At 46.0% G+C, this 17,113-nt stretch overlaps 2 protein-coding genes across 8 annotated transcripts in view; one reads left to right on the top strand and one right to left on the bottom strand.

Moving 5' to 3' along the window:
• The first annotated feature begins 5,743 nt into the window (after window positions 1–5,743).
• On the top strand, window positions 5,744–7,507 carry id2a (inhibitor of DNA binding 2a). Its single transcript, XM_027012890.2, has 3 exons — window positions 5,744–6,205; window positions 6,472–6,532; window positions 6,928–7,507. Exons 1-2 carry the CDS (start codon window positions 5,852–5,854, stop codon window positions 6,526–6,528), a joined length of 411 nt encoding a protein of 136 aa, XP_026868691.2. The 5' UTR covers window positions 5,744–5,851; the 3' UTR covers window positions 6,529–6,532; window positions 6,928–7,507.
• A 1,160-nt stretch (window positions 7,508–8,667) lies between these two features.
• Window positions 8,668–17,113, bottom strand: part of kidins220a (kinase D-interacting substrate 220a) — a 34,865-nt gene continuing 26,419 nt past the window's right edge. For 5 of the 7 annotated variants that reach the window (XM_035533033.1, XM_035533036.1, XM_035533034.1 and 2 more), the window contains 4 exons: window positions 13,366–13,494; window positions 12,658–12,756; window positions 11,673–11,870; window positions 8,668–10,566 (listed from right to left, as the gene is read on the bottom strand). In XM_035533033.1, coding sequence (XP_035388926.1) covers window positions 9,547–10,566; window positions 11,673–11,870; window positions 12,658–12,756; window positions 13,366–13,494 — 1,446 coding nt within the window. In that variant the 3' untranslated portion in view covers window positions 8,668–9,546. Of the gene's footprint in view, window positions 10,567–11,672; window positions 11,871–12,657; window positions 12,757–13,365; window positions 13,495–17,113 lie in introns of those variants that run through there. The other 2 variants (XM_035533037.1, XM_035533039.1) reach the window with 2 other exon arrangements.

Genomic DNA, 17,113 nt, shown 5'->3' with positions numbered 1-17,113 from the left:
CTCTGGAAATGCAGCCCCCCAACCATACATGATGCCGCATTGAACCACTATCAAAGAGGCCCTCGAAATTCCACAGAGCCTCATTACCATAGTTTGAATAATTCATGTGGCATTGAAGTGGGGGGGGAGTGGGCAGCTTTGAACAAATAATGAGAAACACAACTTCCATCAGCATGCGCATTCCCTGTTCCCAAGGGTGTGCACCTCGACGAAGAACACCATGCAGGAATCAATACGGCATGACATTAGCTTTTACGATACGCTCCGGACTGCACATGCTGTTAGGGGCAGTGGCTGTTGCGGGCAGAACGAATTTCAGCCATCCTCTTTAGAGGCACTCCGAGTTATGGTGAACCCAGCAGTATGTTAATAAAAGGCCTCCACTAATTAGGCGTACCGAAATCAGGGCACATCTCAGACAGGCAGAGAGCAGCACCACTTCAGACTACCACTTTCTCAGTCTGATAAACAAGCGGAATCGCTTCAGCTCCGCAGTTATAGTGCAACACACTCTGGCCAGTGCCAAAACGGGCCCGTCGACAGAGGCAATGACGTTTTGCTTCATCTCTTAACGCTGCCACGAACGCACCCTGATTAAAACTAACAAACTGTTGATTCTAGCATGGGGGAACGTTGCTTTAAATTGCATTTGCAGGGCTGGAACACTTGGACAAATAGATTACCTGCTGAATGTGATCCCCCTGCTCTTGTGAAACACTGGCACCCCGCCAGCTGATCCTTCCTGTGCTCCACTAAATGATACATGAAAACCCAGATGAGTGTTCAGCTGCACGTCACCACCTTGACAACCTCTCTAGAATTCACAACCACATAAAATGAGCCTAATGGGGTTTATAGCACCACCACCATATGATACTACTGATTGGACAGGCGCAGCAAACAGGTATGGAAGTGGGCTGCTTTAAAGGACAGCATCACTTCTACCACAGTGGCTGTGCAGAGGTCCGTATGTAACAAACTAAATGCAGCCAGAAGAGACAGTAATATCTTTAAGCTCAATAATCCACCTTAAAAACCTGACAACTCCTTCACGATAATGCATTAGATTGTAACATTCCATCAGAATCTCATTCAGTTAAAGCATAATTTATTCACAGTGCTTCCCTTTAATTCCAGATTTGGCATGGGTGTATGAAAGCCAGTACTTTAACTCCATTAGCTTGTTACTCCTATCAGTCACAATAATCTACAATTCTAATATACTGGTGATGCTCACACACATGCTAGTTGTATGTTCTGATAAAGTCACTCCATTCAGGTGTCGGTACAAATGTTTCGTTCAGCTGATGGAGTAAATTTCTAGTTAAGCAGTCTGTTTGTTTCTCAACAACAAGGACAAGCCAGTATAAGCAAGCCACAATGTGCATAACACTTTATGACATAACTCAGGAGTATTTGCCAGGTGTTCCTGAGGTTGCATAGCTGTTGCATGCTGGACAGAAAAATAAAAGCCAGTAAATGTATTTTTGTGAAAATGGTGACAAGTAAAAGCAAATCAAACAGTGAAAAATCTCGGGCGTGGTGCGTGCCGATGGATCAGGTAAGGTTAGGTTTTGACTTCTCGCTTAACTTGCAGTTTCCAGTTCTGTTTCAACTCAAAAGGAGTGACCCACGCTGGCCCACTCTTCCCACTGTGCTATATAAAGAGACGAGGATTGAGTAAGAGCTCGAGGAGAGCTAAACCCAGTGAGGAAGTGGCGCCAGAGAAACCTGCTGTTTCCCACCGACAGAGCCAGGCCACGCAGTGCTAGCCGACGGACCCTGAGAACAAAGCCAGGGAAGTCGGAGTGGCAAATGCTACCACAAAAACCAACCAGTTGCAGGCTGATGGCGGATCAGATAGTGTCAGGAGGTTTCAGATCTCCTACAAAACTCTCGATTCCTGTGTGACACTTGAGACTGTGGTGCTCAGGCCATGAAAGGAGCCTTTCAGGATTCAACTTCCCTAATGAGTGTGTCTCTTCTGTATTTACTCTGCAGCCTTCTAGGCCTTCAGAGACAAAAAAACCTTCCTTTCTTTAACAGCAGACACGGTGCTGGTCATAATTACATCGGGCAAATGATATCAGGAAATAATGAAACGGCTTTTGGTATCCTATTTGTGGAAATTGGTATTTTCCACATTTAAAATGCCTCTGTATGGATCTCTGGAGATTTCCTGCAAATTACTGCAATTCGACTCACATTTCTCACAGTTATATAACAATAACAAGGTCACTTCAAATTTTGCACACCAAAGCTTGCCTTTATGTCACCAAGCTATCTTTTGTTTGTATCTTTGTTCCATAGGATGTGCATGATTATTTTCGTTATGAAAGAGATATTGAGTGTCACATTAAAGTCTCACAATGCTACTGATCTTACCCAAGTATTATAAAAGGAGCACGACACTTTTATCTCTGACTTCAACTTTATCTCGCGTTTTTGTTTCCTTATGAAACGTGTTAAGCCTTAACAGATTCGGAAAGGTTAACTAGGGTGGCGATGGAGCCCCATTGACGCAACGTTTAATACTTAACACTGCATCTAAAACCGCGATTAATAGTCCCGCAAGTGGAAGTGTTGAAAGCTAACCACGCTGAACGGTAACGTTTGGCGACCCCCGGTCCTGGGGCTCCGCCAACGCCACGCCCACGGGCTCCGCGTCTGTACAAGAGGTCGCGCGCCACGCGTTTACCTTGCTGCACGCGACGAGCGCGTGGGAACGTGCTCGGGCTCCAGCGGAGGAGCTTTTTTTTGTTGTTTGTTTGGGTTTTTTTTTTTTTTTTTTTTTTTTTGCTCGGGAGGTGCGGAGATCGGCGCGCACAAACCAGCGCTCTTCGCCGCAGACCCATGACTCGGTGGATCGGACGCCGACGAGGAGAGAAAATCCGGTCAAAAACGAACGTCGTTTTTTAATTATAGACGAACGCGCTGCGGGGATTCGGACTAGACGGGACTATTTGGACACGTCGGCAAAGTTTTGCGCGAATTTAGACTAAGACATACGATAAGCCCACTGCAGACTTATAAAATGTTAACGAGACGATTCGTTGAATTTATGCAAGAATCCCCCCCCCCCCCCCCCCCCCAACAAAACAGGGCTAAAGTTTAAACGCGTTCCGAATAGGCACGGCGTTAGTTTTGTCGCTGTAGAGCCACGACAAAATAATAGTGTTATGGGTTTATATGTAAAGATGATTAGAGGGCGGGTAAAGATTTCTTCCAGAGCGAACGGCTCCTTGGGGAAAAATAAGTGTAGCTAGCTAGTTTTCAGGGAATTCCCATTCCCTTTGGTTTTGCTGAAGTGGGAGAGTGAAGGAGATGTGTGCAGCTGCAGTGAGCTGGAACAGCGTGGTAGGCGGTGCAGACACTCTGACGCCGGCCCCCGGAGAACTCTTCAACGTTCTGGCAACTTTATCGTGGGTTTTTTGGCATCTTCCTACTCAAAAGAAGCGTGTGCGACAAGGAAAATGTAACTTTCAATACAGATATCTTTAAGCACTCCAAGTTAGGACCACTGGAAACAGCCGATTGAGGCACTGTGGCTGCAACATTTGGCCAAAGAAAAATATCTACGAGACGCATCTTAGGTTTAGGCGATCGTGATCCACGAACAAAGTCGAGTGGAATAGTAAAAACTCCAATCGACTGGAATGGTTTTTTGTTTGTTTTTTTTCATGCGTAATTACGCAAACCAGCACTATCTAAAGGTGTCAGCCGTGTGGGTTCGCTGTGTGTAGGATAGCGTGACCGAAGGTAACTTAAGGCAAACTACGTTATATCACCTGGTTTCTTTTAAATGTGGCCATTGTTGTCTCTTCTTGCACAGCTCTGAAAGGACGACAAGTTTTCTAAGTTAAATGTAACCCAAGAAATGCAAATCGACGCAGGTGTGCGGGCCCCGGAGCGCAGGAGGGCTGAGGTGACGAGCTGAACTCCGATCTCTCAGCACTCGGGCCCATTGATCAGCTGAGAACCAGCGCTAAGTGACGGCCCCCGTCGCCATGGCAGCCGCCCGAACGGCGCCGCGAGGACTGGCTGGAGGGCTGCTGTGAATGGGTGACGTCACGAGCCTGGCGCCAGAGAGTCTGCGAGAGTGTTGAGGCTCGCGGCGCTGCTCCGCGCCGCCGCTTACTTGGTGCCAATTCATCACCTGTCAGGGATCAGTCAGGACGTTGTGCGAAATGTGCACAGCTGGGAGAACAAAAAGAACGAGGGAGACGATCGAAAAAAGCCAAATGCACCAGATGTGGACACGATTTAAGGAATCCCAGATCATATTAGACTTGCACAAGGGTCGTCTGGGTGTGTATGGCCCCCTTCGGAGTGCTGTTTTCCAGCTTGAAGCGGGCTTTATACCAGACTAGATAGCAAATGGATAGATTTACAAATAAGTGAAAACTGAGATTTTAAACAACTTTTTTTTTCTTGTTAAAAGGAGTGTGCTTAAGTGTAGCCACAGATGCTAACAACTGTAGCAGGAGCTTTGCTAGTAACGTGCTGGGGATCTGATGATGAGTTTGCAATGAAACAATGCGTTCCAGCACATAAGCACTACACGGCATTCCAACACATGTCTGCAAGCGGCTCCTTGATCAGATGGAGCTCAGTCGGAACCCTGATTTGTCTCCCACTTAACTCCCTAATTACTATTTGTCACAGGAAATATTGGAGTTCTCCGTTATTATTGTCGACTGATTTTCACACAGACCAGTCTACAGTGCGACACACACTCAATAGCTTTAGTCTCTTTTACCAACACCAAAATCTTTAATCAACGTTTTTGCTAAATAAACATGAGCTCTCCAGAGCAAAGACCTGCATCAGAATCGATCATAAATCTAGTGCCACAGATTATTGAATAATATGTTGTGATGCATTTCCCCAGGAATACATTTTAGGAAATAGGTTTTATTTCTCCATTTACGCTCATCGTTCCCTAGAATTCCAGTGCAACTCACATTCCTTAAATTCTGTTCGCCAGGAACATGTCCCTCCGGAATACGTACACTAGTCCTGTTGACAGGCCGGCTGTCAACACTCACGTTTAGACTGACCTTATTAACGATGTCTTTTAAAGGAATCTCTCTCACTTAATATATAAACGATCAAATAACGTGTAAAATATTAACATTCACAATTTAAAAAAAAATGAATAGAAAGAAATGAATTTTCCAATATGGGTAGTATTTAACGTATAGCCCATCACCAACGGTAAGGAACTTCCAACCCTAAATATGTTTCTAACCCTAACATGTAATATAATAAGGGTCAGATAAGGAATAGGTCACAACTGAATCATTTTGTGTTTTATTGTCTAGAATCTACAATCTGACATTATTAAACTGAACAATAAAACGTTCAAGTGTTTGATGACTGATTTCTGTCTGCCAATATTTTGGCCGTTGTTATTAAATGAAGTGAGACCTTCGAATAAAACAAGTCTCTCGCTGCAAGAGACCAATTCTCCTGATCAGAAACAGGTATAGTGAATTGTGGAATTATCCATGAAAGCTGAAAGCAGTCAGCGCCACCTTACTCATGCGCTTTCACTGGTTAAAAATGCGGAAGGCCTGGGCGGGACTTGGGCGCTCCGCTCATTGGCCTATCCCGTAGCAGGAAAGTGTTGATTGACACAGCCCATCCGACCAATCAACGGCATCTAAGATGCTGCGTACAAACCCACCCAGCTGGGTATATATTCGGCGATGACAGCTTGTTAATCCAGTGCGTTTGCTTCAACACCGGCGCTACTAGAAGCAGAACAAACAACACCCCCCCCCCCCCCAAAAAAAAATTGTCTTTTCAAAATCGTCGAGTGTGGGTTTTTTTTTTGCAAAGTGTCAGTATGAAAGCAATAAGTCCAGTCAGGTCTTTCCGGAAAAACGGTGCGAGCATGACGGAGCATAGTCTTGGGATCTCTCGGAGCAAGACCCCTGTGGACGACCCCCTGAGCTTGCTGTACAACATGAACGACTGCTACTCCAAACTGAAGGAGCTGGTGCCGAGCATCCCGCAGAACAAGAACGTGAGCAAAATGGAAATCTTGCAACACGTAATCGACTACATTCTGGACCTGCAGATCGCACTTGACTCCAATTCCGCAATTACCAGTCTCCATCACCCACGGCCGGGGCAGGGCACGTCGTCGAGGACACCCCTGACGACGCTCAACACGGACATCAGTGTCCTGTCCTTACAGGTAAAGGATCTCGCCAACTACCCCGCACGCACGTATTTAAGCAAAACCGTAGGGCGCGCTCCATAGAAGAACGCGCGAGAGCCTAGACGTAAATGCGGTTTCACTTTATACTGAACTGGTTTATGGTGTAGCTGTATGTGGTATAAATGTACGAAATGGCTTGTGATAAAGCGGCTGTTTATGCCGATACGTTTAGATAATTCTGTGGCTTTTTCCAATTTAAGCCTGAACCGGAAAAATGACCGACTGTCGTCTTTTCTCTGTAGACGCCGGAGTTTCAGTCAGACTTGATCACAGAGGACAGCAGGACACTTTACCGTTAATCAGGTAAATGCACCGTTTATGATGCATTATCGTGCTGATGGTAGAACTAAAATGGGAACTGATCAAATGTTGCTATTGCAAATGTGACCAGATGATGCGAGATCGGCGCGTATAGCCCTCGGACTGAGCGATGCAATAACTTGGAAAATAATAAAGCAGACAAAAGCTTTGAATCTTCAATGGACTCTCAAAGACTTCTTTTAAACCTGTGCTGACACCGTAATCGTCCCCCCCTCCCGCCCCCAAACCGAAGGCTCCTGGCCGCGCTAGTGCGGACATCTGGAGCGCAGGGTTTGGTTAAATGGTAGAAGTGCGGCTTCCCCCCTGGCGCCAGGCTGTCCGGATCTCTGCCCTGTTTGCATTTTCTAAATGCGCCTCTCTTTCTCAATCTTTTGCAGGTGTTTGGTTAAGACATGAACACACAGGACCTGGAAACTGACTTTTTTCCCTCAATTTCTGTTCCCGGTCTGGATTTTTTTTCTTCAACTAAATCAAGAGACGTTGCATCTAAAAGGACAATCTGTGATGTGTTATCAGTTCGGACATTGATTATTTATCTAAAGACTTTAGTCTTTTTTCTTCAAGAGGAAGAAGCACTATATTCCCGAAAATGGGAGGGAAAACGAATGAAAGATGAAATGTCACAAGAGGCCCTTCTCTTAAGTGAGAAGTCTTCGCTTTTTCGTGAAGATGCAGTGTGAATAGGAGACGACGTCGTTAGTTACTGTAAAAAGTTTAGTCTGTTTTTGTCAAGAAGCGTCATTCTTTTGACACATGAAGGACTGGACGTTGAATATGACATAAGCGCGTGAAATCTTGTGAACTCTTTCAGAGTTGTATCTTGTATAGTTGCAGAAATTGGACTACCAAGCTGCAAAGTGTTATGTTGTACTTAATTATGCTGAAACTTTTTATAAAAGTAATTGTAAATCGTACCTTTTTATATAAAAAAAAAATAAATCAAATGCTTTATTTGAACGTTTGTCTGTTGTAATCTGTAGATGTAGGCCTGTGTAAGTGTCGCTGTCTTGCAGGTGCCAAACAGCTGTCCTTTACTGTACGCTTCAGCCTGCATAAACTGTAGATGCTTCGAAGACTCGATGTAGGATATTGGTCTGACTTCGGAACCTGAAAACTGGTAGAGAAGTGTCTACAGGCCATCTTTCTAAATGTATAATAAGATCACGGTAACCTAGATTTATCTGCTTTAAAATAGGGGTAAAACGCGTTTGAACGCACGGGGAATCTATTTGCAAAGCGTCGTGTGAAGGTAGACTGTTTAACGTTTATACCTGCCTTTTGTTGCTTACGTCCTGTGGGCTCTCCATGACTGGTAAACGCATCTGGAGCGTCTTTCCGGTCCGCAGATCTCGTTTTAGCCTAACGTTAACCCAGCCATTTTTGTGGGGAGCCAATACTTTGACGAGCACAGGTGATTGAGCCAAGCCATTTGTTCACTGGTTAATGTAAACGGGGTTTGGTGACCCAGCCTAACCTTTCAGGAGCTCGGCTGACTGTTTATCCTATAATTGTTATTTATAATGATATTTTCTTGGTAGAGTTAATGGAAGCAGAACTATGCTCAAAAACAAGAGCCCAGTGGATCAGCCGAAGACACTCCCCGTTAAGCAACCCGACCACATGCAATTCTGAGACGTCATCTCCGTGATTTGCGTCAATGTCAGATTAAATGAAGTCATGGCTCCGCTGAATTTCTAGATGACGGTCCACAAAACTGTAGGCTAACCATCTCGGTCACTTTTCATCTTGGAAAGAATTTCACAACCCAGACGTACAACTGGCCGCGACCCCTACACCTTCTGCTTTGGAATAGGCCAAAGTATGAAGAGTGTGCCACCTACTGGACGATCTACAATAGTTTTTAATAAATGTTAACTGGTCTTTAATGATTACCTTTTCTATATACATAACACGATTTATTTAGCATATCCCGATTTCCGAGTAACACAGAAACCGCTCTACATAGTTGAGTCGGAGGCAATTTCGGGATCATGTATGATCGTTTGCATGTTCCGATTGTGCAGCGTCACCCCCGCGTATAGTCAACACCGTATACATCTGCGCATGTCTTCCGCTTCATTTGAATAGCACGAAAGAGGAGGGGGAAATACGAAAAAAACCTGTTCGAAATGTTTATTACTTCCTTAAACATGGTCATGCATTTTGAGGAAATGTCGACTGCTCTTCACATACAGCGTATACAAGATTCATACAGAAGCGGCTTCGTATTTCCTGAACCTAAACACTGATCTCCACAGTTTCACCAACGATTAATAAATAGTAAACGGTAAAGCTCCATCCTTCAGTGCACAGAAGAATCACAAGGTATAGGTCACCATACACACACCACCACAACAAACAAGTTTATGTCCTCTACGTGATAACAGCCTAGCACTTATACACCACTAGATATAGTGGAGCTAGCCTGTTGCAAATTGACCACAAAAATTCCAGAACATTTAACCTAAGCCACCACGATCTCAGATGATACTGCCTATTTGAAACCTTTCTAGCACCTAACTACTACAAATGGAAAGTAGTCCATGTTCTTTTGGTTTTCAGAAAACTCCAAGAGATTCCCTTTAATCAAAATATTTAATATGATTTTGGACTGAGCCACTCAGTAGCGTGACCCTTGTTTAATTCTCAGTGAACCCAGGGACCACATGACTCAGTTCTCTCTATAGCCATGTCTTTGAAACCATGAGATGTGTAGGCAATGTCAATTTCAGGTACCATGTGTAACATCAAAATAAACAGCCACAATCCTTTTCCTTTGTGTCAGTACCTGATAGTGGGTTTAGCTGAAATGAAGCTTAATATTTAAATTCATGACTTAAAAAGGTAACATTTCCACCCTGAATCGTTTTTGGTTTGTTAAACCATCGCGAACACGTGAACATAATGTACCCCAAACTCTTTTACTTGTAACAGACCGAATTTATTCCGGTTCTCACCCTCCCTGAGGAGCATGGTGTGTGCGGAGAAGCAGCTGTTCAGAGCACACTCTCCCTCTCTTCGCCCCGGTCGGCATCCCCCCTGGCTGATGCTCTCATCTTCACGTGAACCGCGAGCAGGTTCTGGTTGGCTGCATCAGTCCTGGAGCCCGGGCCAATGATGAGCGGTGTGCTGTCGGGGGGGGCGCCCTCGTCGCCGTTGTTATTGTTGGTGGCCTGTGCCGCGTTGCTGGCTGCGCGGTTGAGGTTGGTGACGGCCGAGGTGGGCCAGTTCTCCTCGGGGCTGCTGGCCGGCAGGCTTCCCTCGGACGGCGCTTCCGAGCAGATGGACATGCGGGCGGCGGCCGCATCCTCCTGCAGGCCTTGGCTCAGGCTCCGCGGGGGCAGGCACTTGGGCACCGGGCTATCCAGGTCCAGCTCAATAAGATGCGTCTCCTCCTCCTCCTGGGCCCACTCACTCTCCTCGTCCTGCAGGGAGGGGTCAGACGAGCTGCTGCTGGACCTCATGCCAGAGTCCGATGACTCCTTCTTGTCCAGCGCCATGGCCAGAGCGAAGCCCTTCACCGCTGTCGCTGCGGGGACGAGTCGCTGGCCGCCCGCTGGCCACGCTTGCCTCCGCTGCAGCTCCCACAGCAGCGGGGTGGCGTCTGTGTCCTCCGGCCCGGACTCGTCCTCCTCACTGAGCACTCTGCGGTACTGTGGTGCAGCGCCCCCGCTGTCAGACTTCTCGTCCTCCTCAGTGATGGGGTGAAGCACGTCCAGGCCGGCCGCATGCTCTGCCATGACGTCCCCGGGTTTGGGGCTTCTCTTGGGCTTGCGACCTTCCTGCTCGCCCTCCTTGGCCCCGTCTTCGGAGCTGGCCGAGGTGAGATAGGCCGGCAGGGGCTGGGCTGTTCTCTCGGCTCTGGGGCCAGGCGCTTCCAGCTGGGCCATCTGCGAGATGTAGTCCTGGTAGGCGCTGTGGTACTCTGCTTGCTGCCTGTCTGTCAGCTTGCTGATGTCGTTGGAGGACTCCTGAGAGTTCAGGCTGGACATGCTGGAAGTCTTGTGACTCGCAGCCTGGAGTTACAGGGTCAACACCAAAACACAGACAGACATGCATGCAGAGAGCTCAGGTTAAAAAAAAAAAAAGAAAAAAAAGAAAAAAAAAAAGAAGCCCACCACTCATGGCTTTAACACTAATGTAAAACCTTATATTCTCTGCTTGTGTGCGCTTGGTAAATATGGTAAATGAGTGACAACTTTTTGAGTGTGAGCAGAGCAACACCAGAAATAGCCATCCGTATGTGACAAAGTGCCGCTCGTATCAACACACGAGTGTGTGTGTGTTTGTATGTGTGAGAGAGTGAGTCAGGTCAGCTCTTCACTTCCTCTGCTCATCCAGGTCAAAGAATACTCCGTTTGTCACCCAGTAAACCACAGGCCGTTTTCCCTCTGATAATACACTACTGAAAAGCAGAAGCTAGACTCTGCTTCTGTGTTAAACGAGAAAGCTTAGGTTGAGGGGGGGGCGGGGGGAGGAGGGAAAAAAAAAAAAAAAAAAAAAAAAAAAAAAAAACGGTGGCAGATTGTGTACTTACAATTATAGGACAGCATGTGTAGCGAACACCTGATCTATAAATGAGTTCTGACGATGTGTGTGTCTTATGACAGATGTGTTGTTGTTCAGTGACTAAATGCTTATCTATATTTATGAACATGGTAGTGTATTATACCGAGTGGCCAATTTTTAAGGTACACCCATCATCTAGGTGGCCTTAGATAGGCTACCATGTCTCGAACAAACAGGAGTGTGTTGGGTTACTATTTAGCCCTAGCCCAACTGCTTCAGAGTCATCTGCCGCACCGTACTGGAAATCTGTACTCTGTGTAAGTTAGCGTATAAAGGCCTCTGTAGTGGAATAACCCATTTATGACAGGCCAGGTGCTGGGTGTTTTTTTACCCGCACTTAAATGGCATTTATAAACACACTTTATGCAAACATTCACAAATATAGCAGGTACTTTATTAGGTCCAACTCCCCTTTGGTTGTTTAGTCAATGACGAGCCTCTGCCATTTTCTAAGTGGACAGGCTGTGCTTAAGGGCTGTGTGAGTGTACCAGCGGGCCAGAGGAAGGACTGGATTATTTATATGATGGGCTAGAGCATTAACTCTCCACCCACCGGCCAGTGGTTGCTGGCCTGCCTGCTGGGCTCATCCAGGCCGGCCGTGCTGAGCTCTTCGAAGCTGAGGTTGAGGTTGTAGTGCAGGGCTCCGTCGCAGGGGGGAGCGGCTGGGAGGGAGGCGGGGGCGCCCCGCGTCTCGCCTCCCCCGCACTCGTCCTGCAGGGCCTGGCTCTCTGCCTGCCGCTGCTCCAGCACCTGAGAAAGAGCGGAACACAGCACTCAGCTTTCGGTTGCCCAGCCCGAGTGTAAGGTAGAGGCACTGAGGGATGGAGTCTGATTACTGATTACTAGAGCACTTTAAGGTTTAAAACAGGTTTAGCTGCAATGGAAGCACCTGTACATGTAGCTTGTAGATTGGCTGTGGATATACTGACAGTAACGTAAAAAGCACATTACCCAGTTTAGGTATAAAAGTCATCACTGTAAAAAAAACTCAGTCATTAGCATCCTTAATGGAACAAATGTCTGTAATATATGTTATTGACTAGGCAGTGAATATTGCACTTTGGTGCAGTCCAGTATCTTCAGCCAAACTGCAAGGACCATACAGACCACTTGGCCTCATGGACATGTTTTCAGCCTAAAGAATGCTACTTTCTCGTAAAAGTCAAGCTATTCAGATCTTTGAGTGGATACTGAGCTCCCACTGACAATAACCTTCCTTCATTGGGAGAGCCGCCATCTTGGACCAGATGGCTGCGTGCTTGCTGGCAACACAACATTCGTTTGTGGAAGCACAAATGGAAATCTGATCAACACAAGCTACATGTGTTCCTGATTTCAGCCTCGCGCCGGACGCCTTCTCGAAAGAGGGATTGTGCAAATAGCCTCCCATCGGGAGGTGGGGGCAGTGATGCTGTGATGCATGAAACCCCCTAAACATTACAAATTGGCAAAAGATGCACAAGGAGGTGTAGAAAAATTTGGTTGGGGGAGAAGTGCGTTTCGAAGGGTCTGCTGGACAAAGGCAGTGAGCCCTTACCGTGGCCTTGAACAGGTGCCAGTCTCCGAAGTTCATGTTCATCTCCGTCCTGAGCTCCTCCAGGTTGCACTGGCACAAGACCCGGCCATTGATGTTCGCCTGCGGTTTGCAGACAGTCACGAGATGACCTCGGTCAGATGCTGGGAGCTACCAACACTCGTGCCATTCAGTGGCGCCCTGAAGCTACCGTGAACCGTTTTATTTCTCTGGGGCCGCGAGGGCTTTGGGAAAACAAATGGCGCGCTTGTGTTTGGTGCACGCTGGTTTGATGTGGGTGATGAAGAGCTCCATCCCCCGCTACAATGGAGACCTTTGAGTGTGGGGGCCACTGCTGCTCCGCCGCTAGGTGGTATGATGGGAGGTTTCTGGGCCTTTATTCATGTCATCGCCATCCCTCAGATGGCGTTCAGTGGAAAACAAACTCTTAAGGTCAAAGCTGTGTTCCCCACATGTAGATGATAAGATTGGTCTTTACAAAATAAACAGATGGTGTTACAGCGGTGGGCGAAAGTGACATGTTACTTTTTGTCATGTGACTTCCACCCATTGGCCAAGATCCCAGACATCAGTGAACATGTGGGGTAGTTCAAGGCCTCTTACTGATGCAAAACATCTCTTCACAGAGGTCGGTCCATTGTCTACACACTTGAGGCAATGCTTGTGTAATGCTTGTGGAACAGGCATGGGTGCCGTCTCACTAAAGAATACCTTTTTGATGGTGTTGGTGTACTGCTTCAGCATGCTGGCGTCCAGGCCCTCGATCTGTTTGAGTCGCTCACACACGCTGTCGGTACTGAGAGAGCTGAGGATCCCAGAAGGCACTGTAGAACCAGATCCCTGCATGCGCGCGCGCGCACACACACACACACACACACACACACACACACACACACACACACACACACACACACAGTTACTCGTTCCTATTATCTACATCGTCCACGCATGCAGGCAGTGCTATCAAAGAGACAATGAGGACGTCGTCTGCACCATATAACGGAGAATGGGAGAGCAGGCCGGAGCAGCATGCAAAGCTAGCTAGCCTTCTCTGAAGAACACATGTTCTCGGTTATTTATGGCACTCCACTGGCTCCATCAAGAGGCACAGTGACTGCGGGTATTCTTTCCAACTATGCACCACTCCACCTGAAGTCACTAATTAAGATCCCTTCTTTGAGTGCTCATTAGTGAAATCAGGTGGCGGGATGCAATGGGGGAATGAATGCCAGCAGACATGGAAGCCCCTCAGAAACGCCAGGGGTTTATGGCACGGATCGAAGTCATCAGAAATCAATTTGGTAGCCCAGATTTGAGGGCTTGTATGAAAAGCCTCAACGTGAAAAAATGCGATCGTCTCTTCAAACACTCCCCTCGTCGACAGGGAGTGTCCGAGCCCGAGAATTTCCAAGGACCATACTGGCTATGTAGAGTCTTTCGTCAATCCAAATGATTTAATTAGAACTGAGAATTCAGTGAACTGTTAATATGCGCCCTAAATCTAGCAATTCACTGAACACACCAATGTCCTTGTACAACAGATGTAATCAGAACAAAATCTTCTGCACATGAGAGGCTTCGCTTAGTGTTAAAGTTACCATAACAACCAAATACTCCCATAAATTCCAGAAGCATTTTTTGGCATTGCTTACTTGTATTAACATTTCTTAAGATACAACCACATTAGCCAAATGCTCTTTCACTATACATAGAGGGCAATATGTATAAAATATAAATAACTGTCTACAGCTAATAGCAAGTTGTTTCAAAACATCAGTTGAATCCCTCTACAATTGTTTCAATCCTTTCACCAATCGTTTAACTGTTTTCAAAACTTTTAACAAACTTCTAAATGTTGCCTCTCCATGTTCAGTTTCAGCACTAGTAGCTGACTAACTGATAGTGATTTCAGAGGCCTGTTGGGCTTTGTATTGAACACTTTCTCACAGCCTCCATACTCAAGCTTGGTTAAGGGAGAAGCATCCCCCTTCAGTCATGCTGGTCCACTTGTTCCCAAGAGAGCAGCCACATTTAAGGGAAAAAATAGCTTATGCAAGACCCTCGTAGGTCTAGGGTTCAGATTTATCGTTGATTTGGGCCCTCGTAGGTCTAGGGTTCAGATTTATCGTTGATTTGGGCCCTCGTAGGTCTAGGGTTCAGATTAATCGTTGATTTGGGCCCTCGTAGGTCTAGGGTTCAGATTTATCGTTGATTTGGGCCCTCGTAGGTCTAGGGTTCAGATTTATCGTTGATTTGGGCCCTCGTAGGTCTAGGGTTCAGATTTATCGTTGATTTGGGCCCTCGTAGGTCTAGGGTTCAGATTAATAGTTGACCTAATCTCAAATCTGTGTGGTATGAAACCACAACAGTACTTCACTATGATGACCTGTAATGAGTCTGACCCGAGTTTTGGTGAACGTAAAATGGAGCCAATTAGTATCCGGCCAGGAAAAAAAGTCTCCAGCACTAATGGTACCTTACTCTTTACTTTGAAGACTTGAGGAACATTTAAAGATTAATGTGAGCCCCTCTTCTGAGACCCAAACCAAATACAGCTACATATAATGCTGAACGAACTGTATGAACGCAGTATGACGGCAGTTTAATTTCTGTTTCTGTTCAGCCCACCATGTCTACATCCTTCATAAAGCTGTTTGCACAATTGAACGCAGTGCCAGAATCATCAGATGGGTTGCACTGGCTGCGTACTCCTAAATACACTTGCTGTCTTGGGTAGCCAACGATAGAGAGAGATGGCCAGAGCATTTAATGGATTGCTGTTGATATAAGACATTCCACAGACGATGATTTACGGAACAGCTGTTCTAAACATCAGCTGTGTTCACCAAGAGAACTATGCAGTGCCTCCCTCTCATCCACAGCAAGCATGTTCATGCAGGAAGAAAAACACATTTGCTGGTAAACTGCTCCGGCCAGCATTTTCCATTGAATTTCTAAAACTCAGAATACTGGACTTCACGTTTGCAAATTCACCATTTTATCAATATTACTGGAGTGCACTACATAATACTGTACTGTACATCACTTTGGTGAAGAGCTCTGGCATTACAGTGTCTTGGCCTTCACAAAGGCCAAGTCAAATGCATTATTTCTGGTCTCCTTGGTAGCTGAACATACACTAAACCTGTCTGTTTACAAGGGAACTAGAAGCTTCATCTCTTTGCCGTCTTCAGAATGGTGGCGGCCGGAAATCGGACTCCTAGCAGGGTCGAGCCAAATTGTCCATGCGCACTGAAAACAGTGTGTCATTGCAAAGCCACCAGCGCTGTTCTGGAAACAGATAATGAAAGCTGGTGGTCTGGGAAATCCCTTCCAATAACAAACTCCCACTGGCAAGGCCAAATGAGGAATAAGATTCATGCTGTAGGTCAGTGGTGTGAGAAGTGAAAGCTGAGCGCCCAGCAGTTACTATGAATTGTGGCCTATTTCTAGGCAGCACAAACGTTCTATGGTAGAACTACCGAAACTTATGCGTTCTTGTGCCTTTAATAACTGACATTAAATATATTAATCTGACAAATTACAACATTTTTGAGGCCGTTCTGATAGTGGGTCTAAATTTTTACGCTAGTGTACGGCAGTGGTCCCTAGTCTGAGGCCGCGCATGCACAGTTTTGAGAGATTCCTATGGTGACAACTGTTTGAACTCAACAGGAAACTGACCCGCTCTTCTGGGGCTGTATCAGGGACAGTCTGGTAGGAAAGCAGAAAATGTGCAGTGTCTGGGATCCCAAAAGTCTAGTACTGAAACACTGCCATACGATGCCAGAAAACATTAGACCCACAATCTCAGCAGTGAACAGCCTGCTGGGTACTGAATGTGGCATGTGAGACTGAGACAGTCTAAGGAACCTGCTTCGCTCTCGGGGATTGACATTTGGTCTGCTTGAGAGTAAGGAGACGAGACGAGAGTAGAGATTTTGTCGAGGGGGTATAAGGGACATCATGTATGAATTATAGTGGTTAAATTGAATTTAAGAGTTGAAATCATATTTTTTAAAATCATATTGACAACCTTTATCTCAATTTTTAATAGTTTTACTGCAAGTGGAATGTACCAACTGTATAAGATGAAAATCAAATAAACTTCAAACTCAACTTTACTCCTTTAAACAGAAATAAACCTCTAAATAATAAAATGTGTAGTAGTAACAACAACAACAACAACAACAACAACAGAAATGTCAGGGCAGTAGCATGGCTGCGCTTTAGCCAACAGTGCTATCCCTGAACGCATACTTCAACCCAATTCTCCACAACATTCCACCTGCCACGTGGACACACAAAATATAAATAGATATATTTCATACAAGGATAAAATTGGGAGAACACATGAACTATATTCATAGGATTGCGGAAACAGTAGATAGAGAACTGAATAGGTGAGTGAGCACATGAGAGAGAGAGAGAGGGAGCGCAACAAAGAGAGAGCGCGAGA

This window comes from Electrophorus electricus, chromosome 13 (assembly GCF_013358815.1).
Source record: "Electrophorus electricus isolate fEleEle1 chromosome 13, fEleEle1.pri, whole genome shotgun sequence".
Taxonomy (NCBI): Eukaryota; Metazoa; Chordata; class Actinopteri; order Gymnotiformes; family Gymnotidae; genus Electrophorus; species Electrophorus electricus.
Note: the sequence above shows the minus strand (reverse complement) of the source record. Positions and strands in the feature narration are given on the sequence as shown.

Excerpts from the sequence above, each read along its gene's own strand:
- id2a (XM_027012890.2), top strand. The coding sequence starts at position 5,852 with ATGAAAGCAATAAGTCCAGTCAGGTCTTTCCGGAAAAACGGTGCGAGC. Across the intron at positions 6,206-6,471 it reads TCAGTGTCCTGTCCTTACAG|ACGCCGGAGTTTCAGTCAGA; the intron begins GTAAAGGATCTC and ends TTTTCTCTGTAG.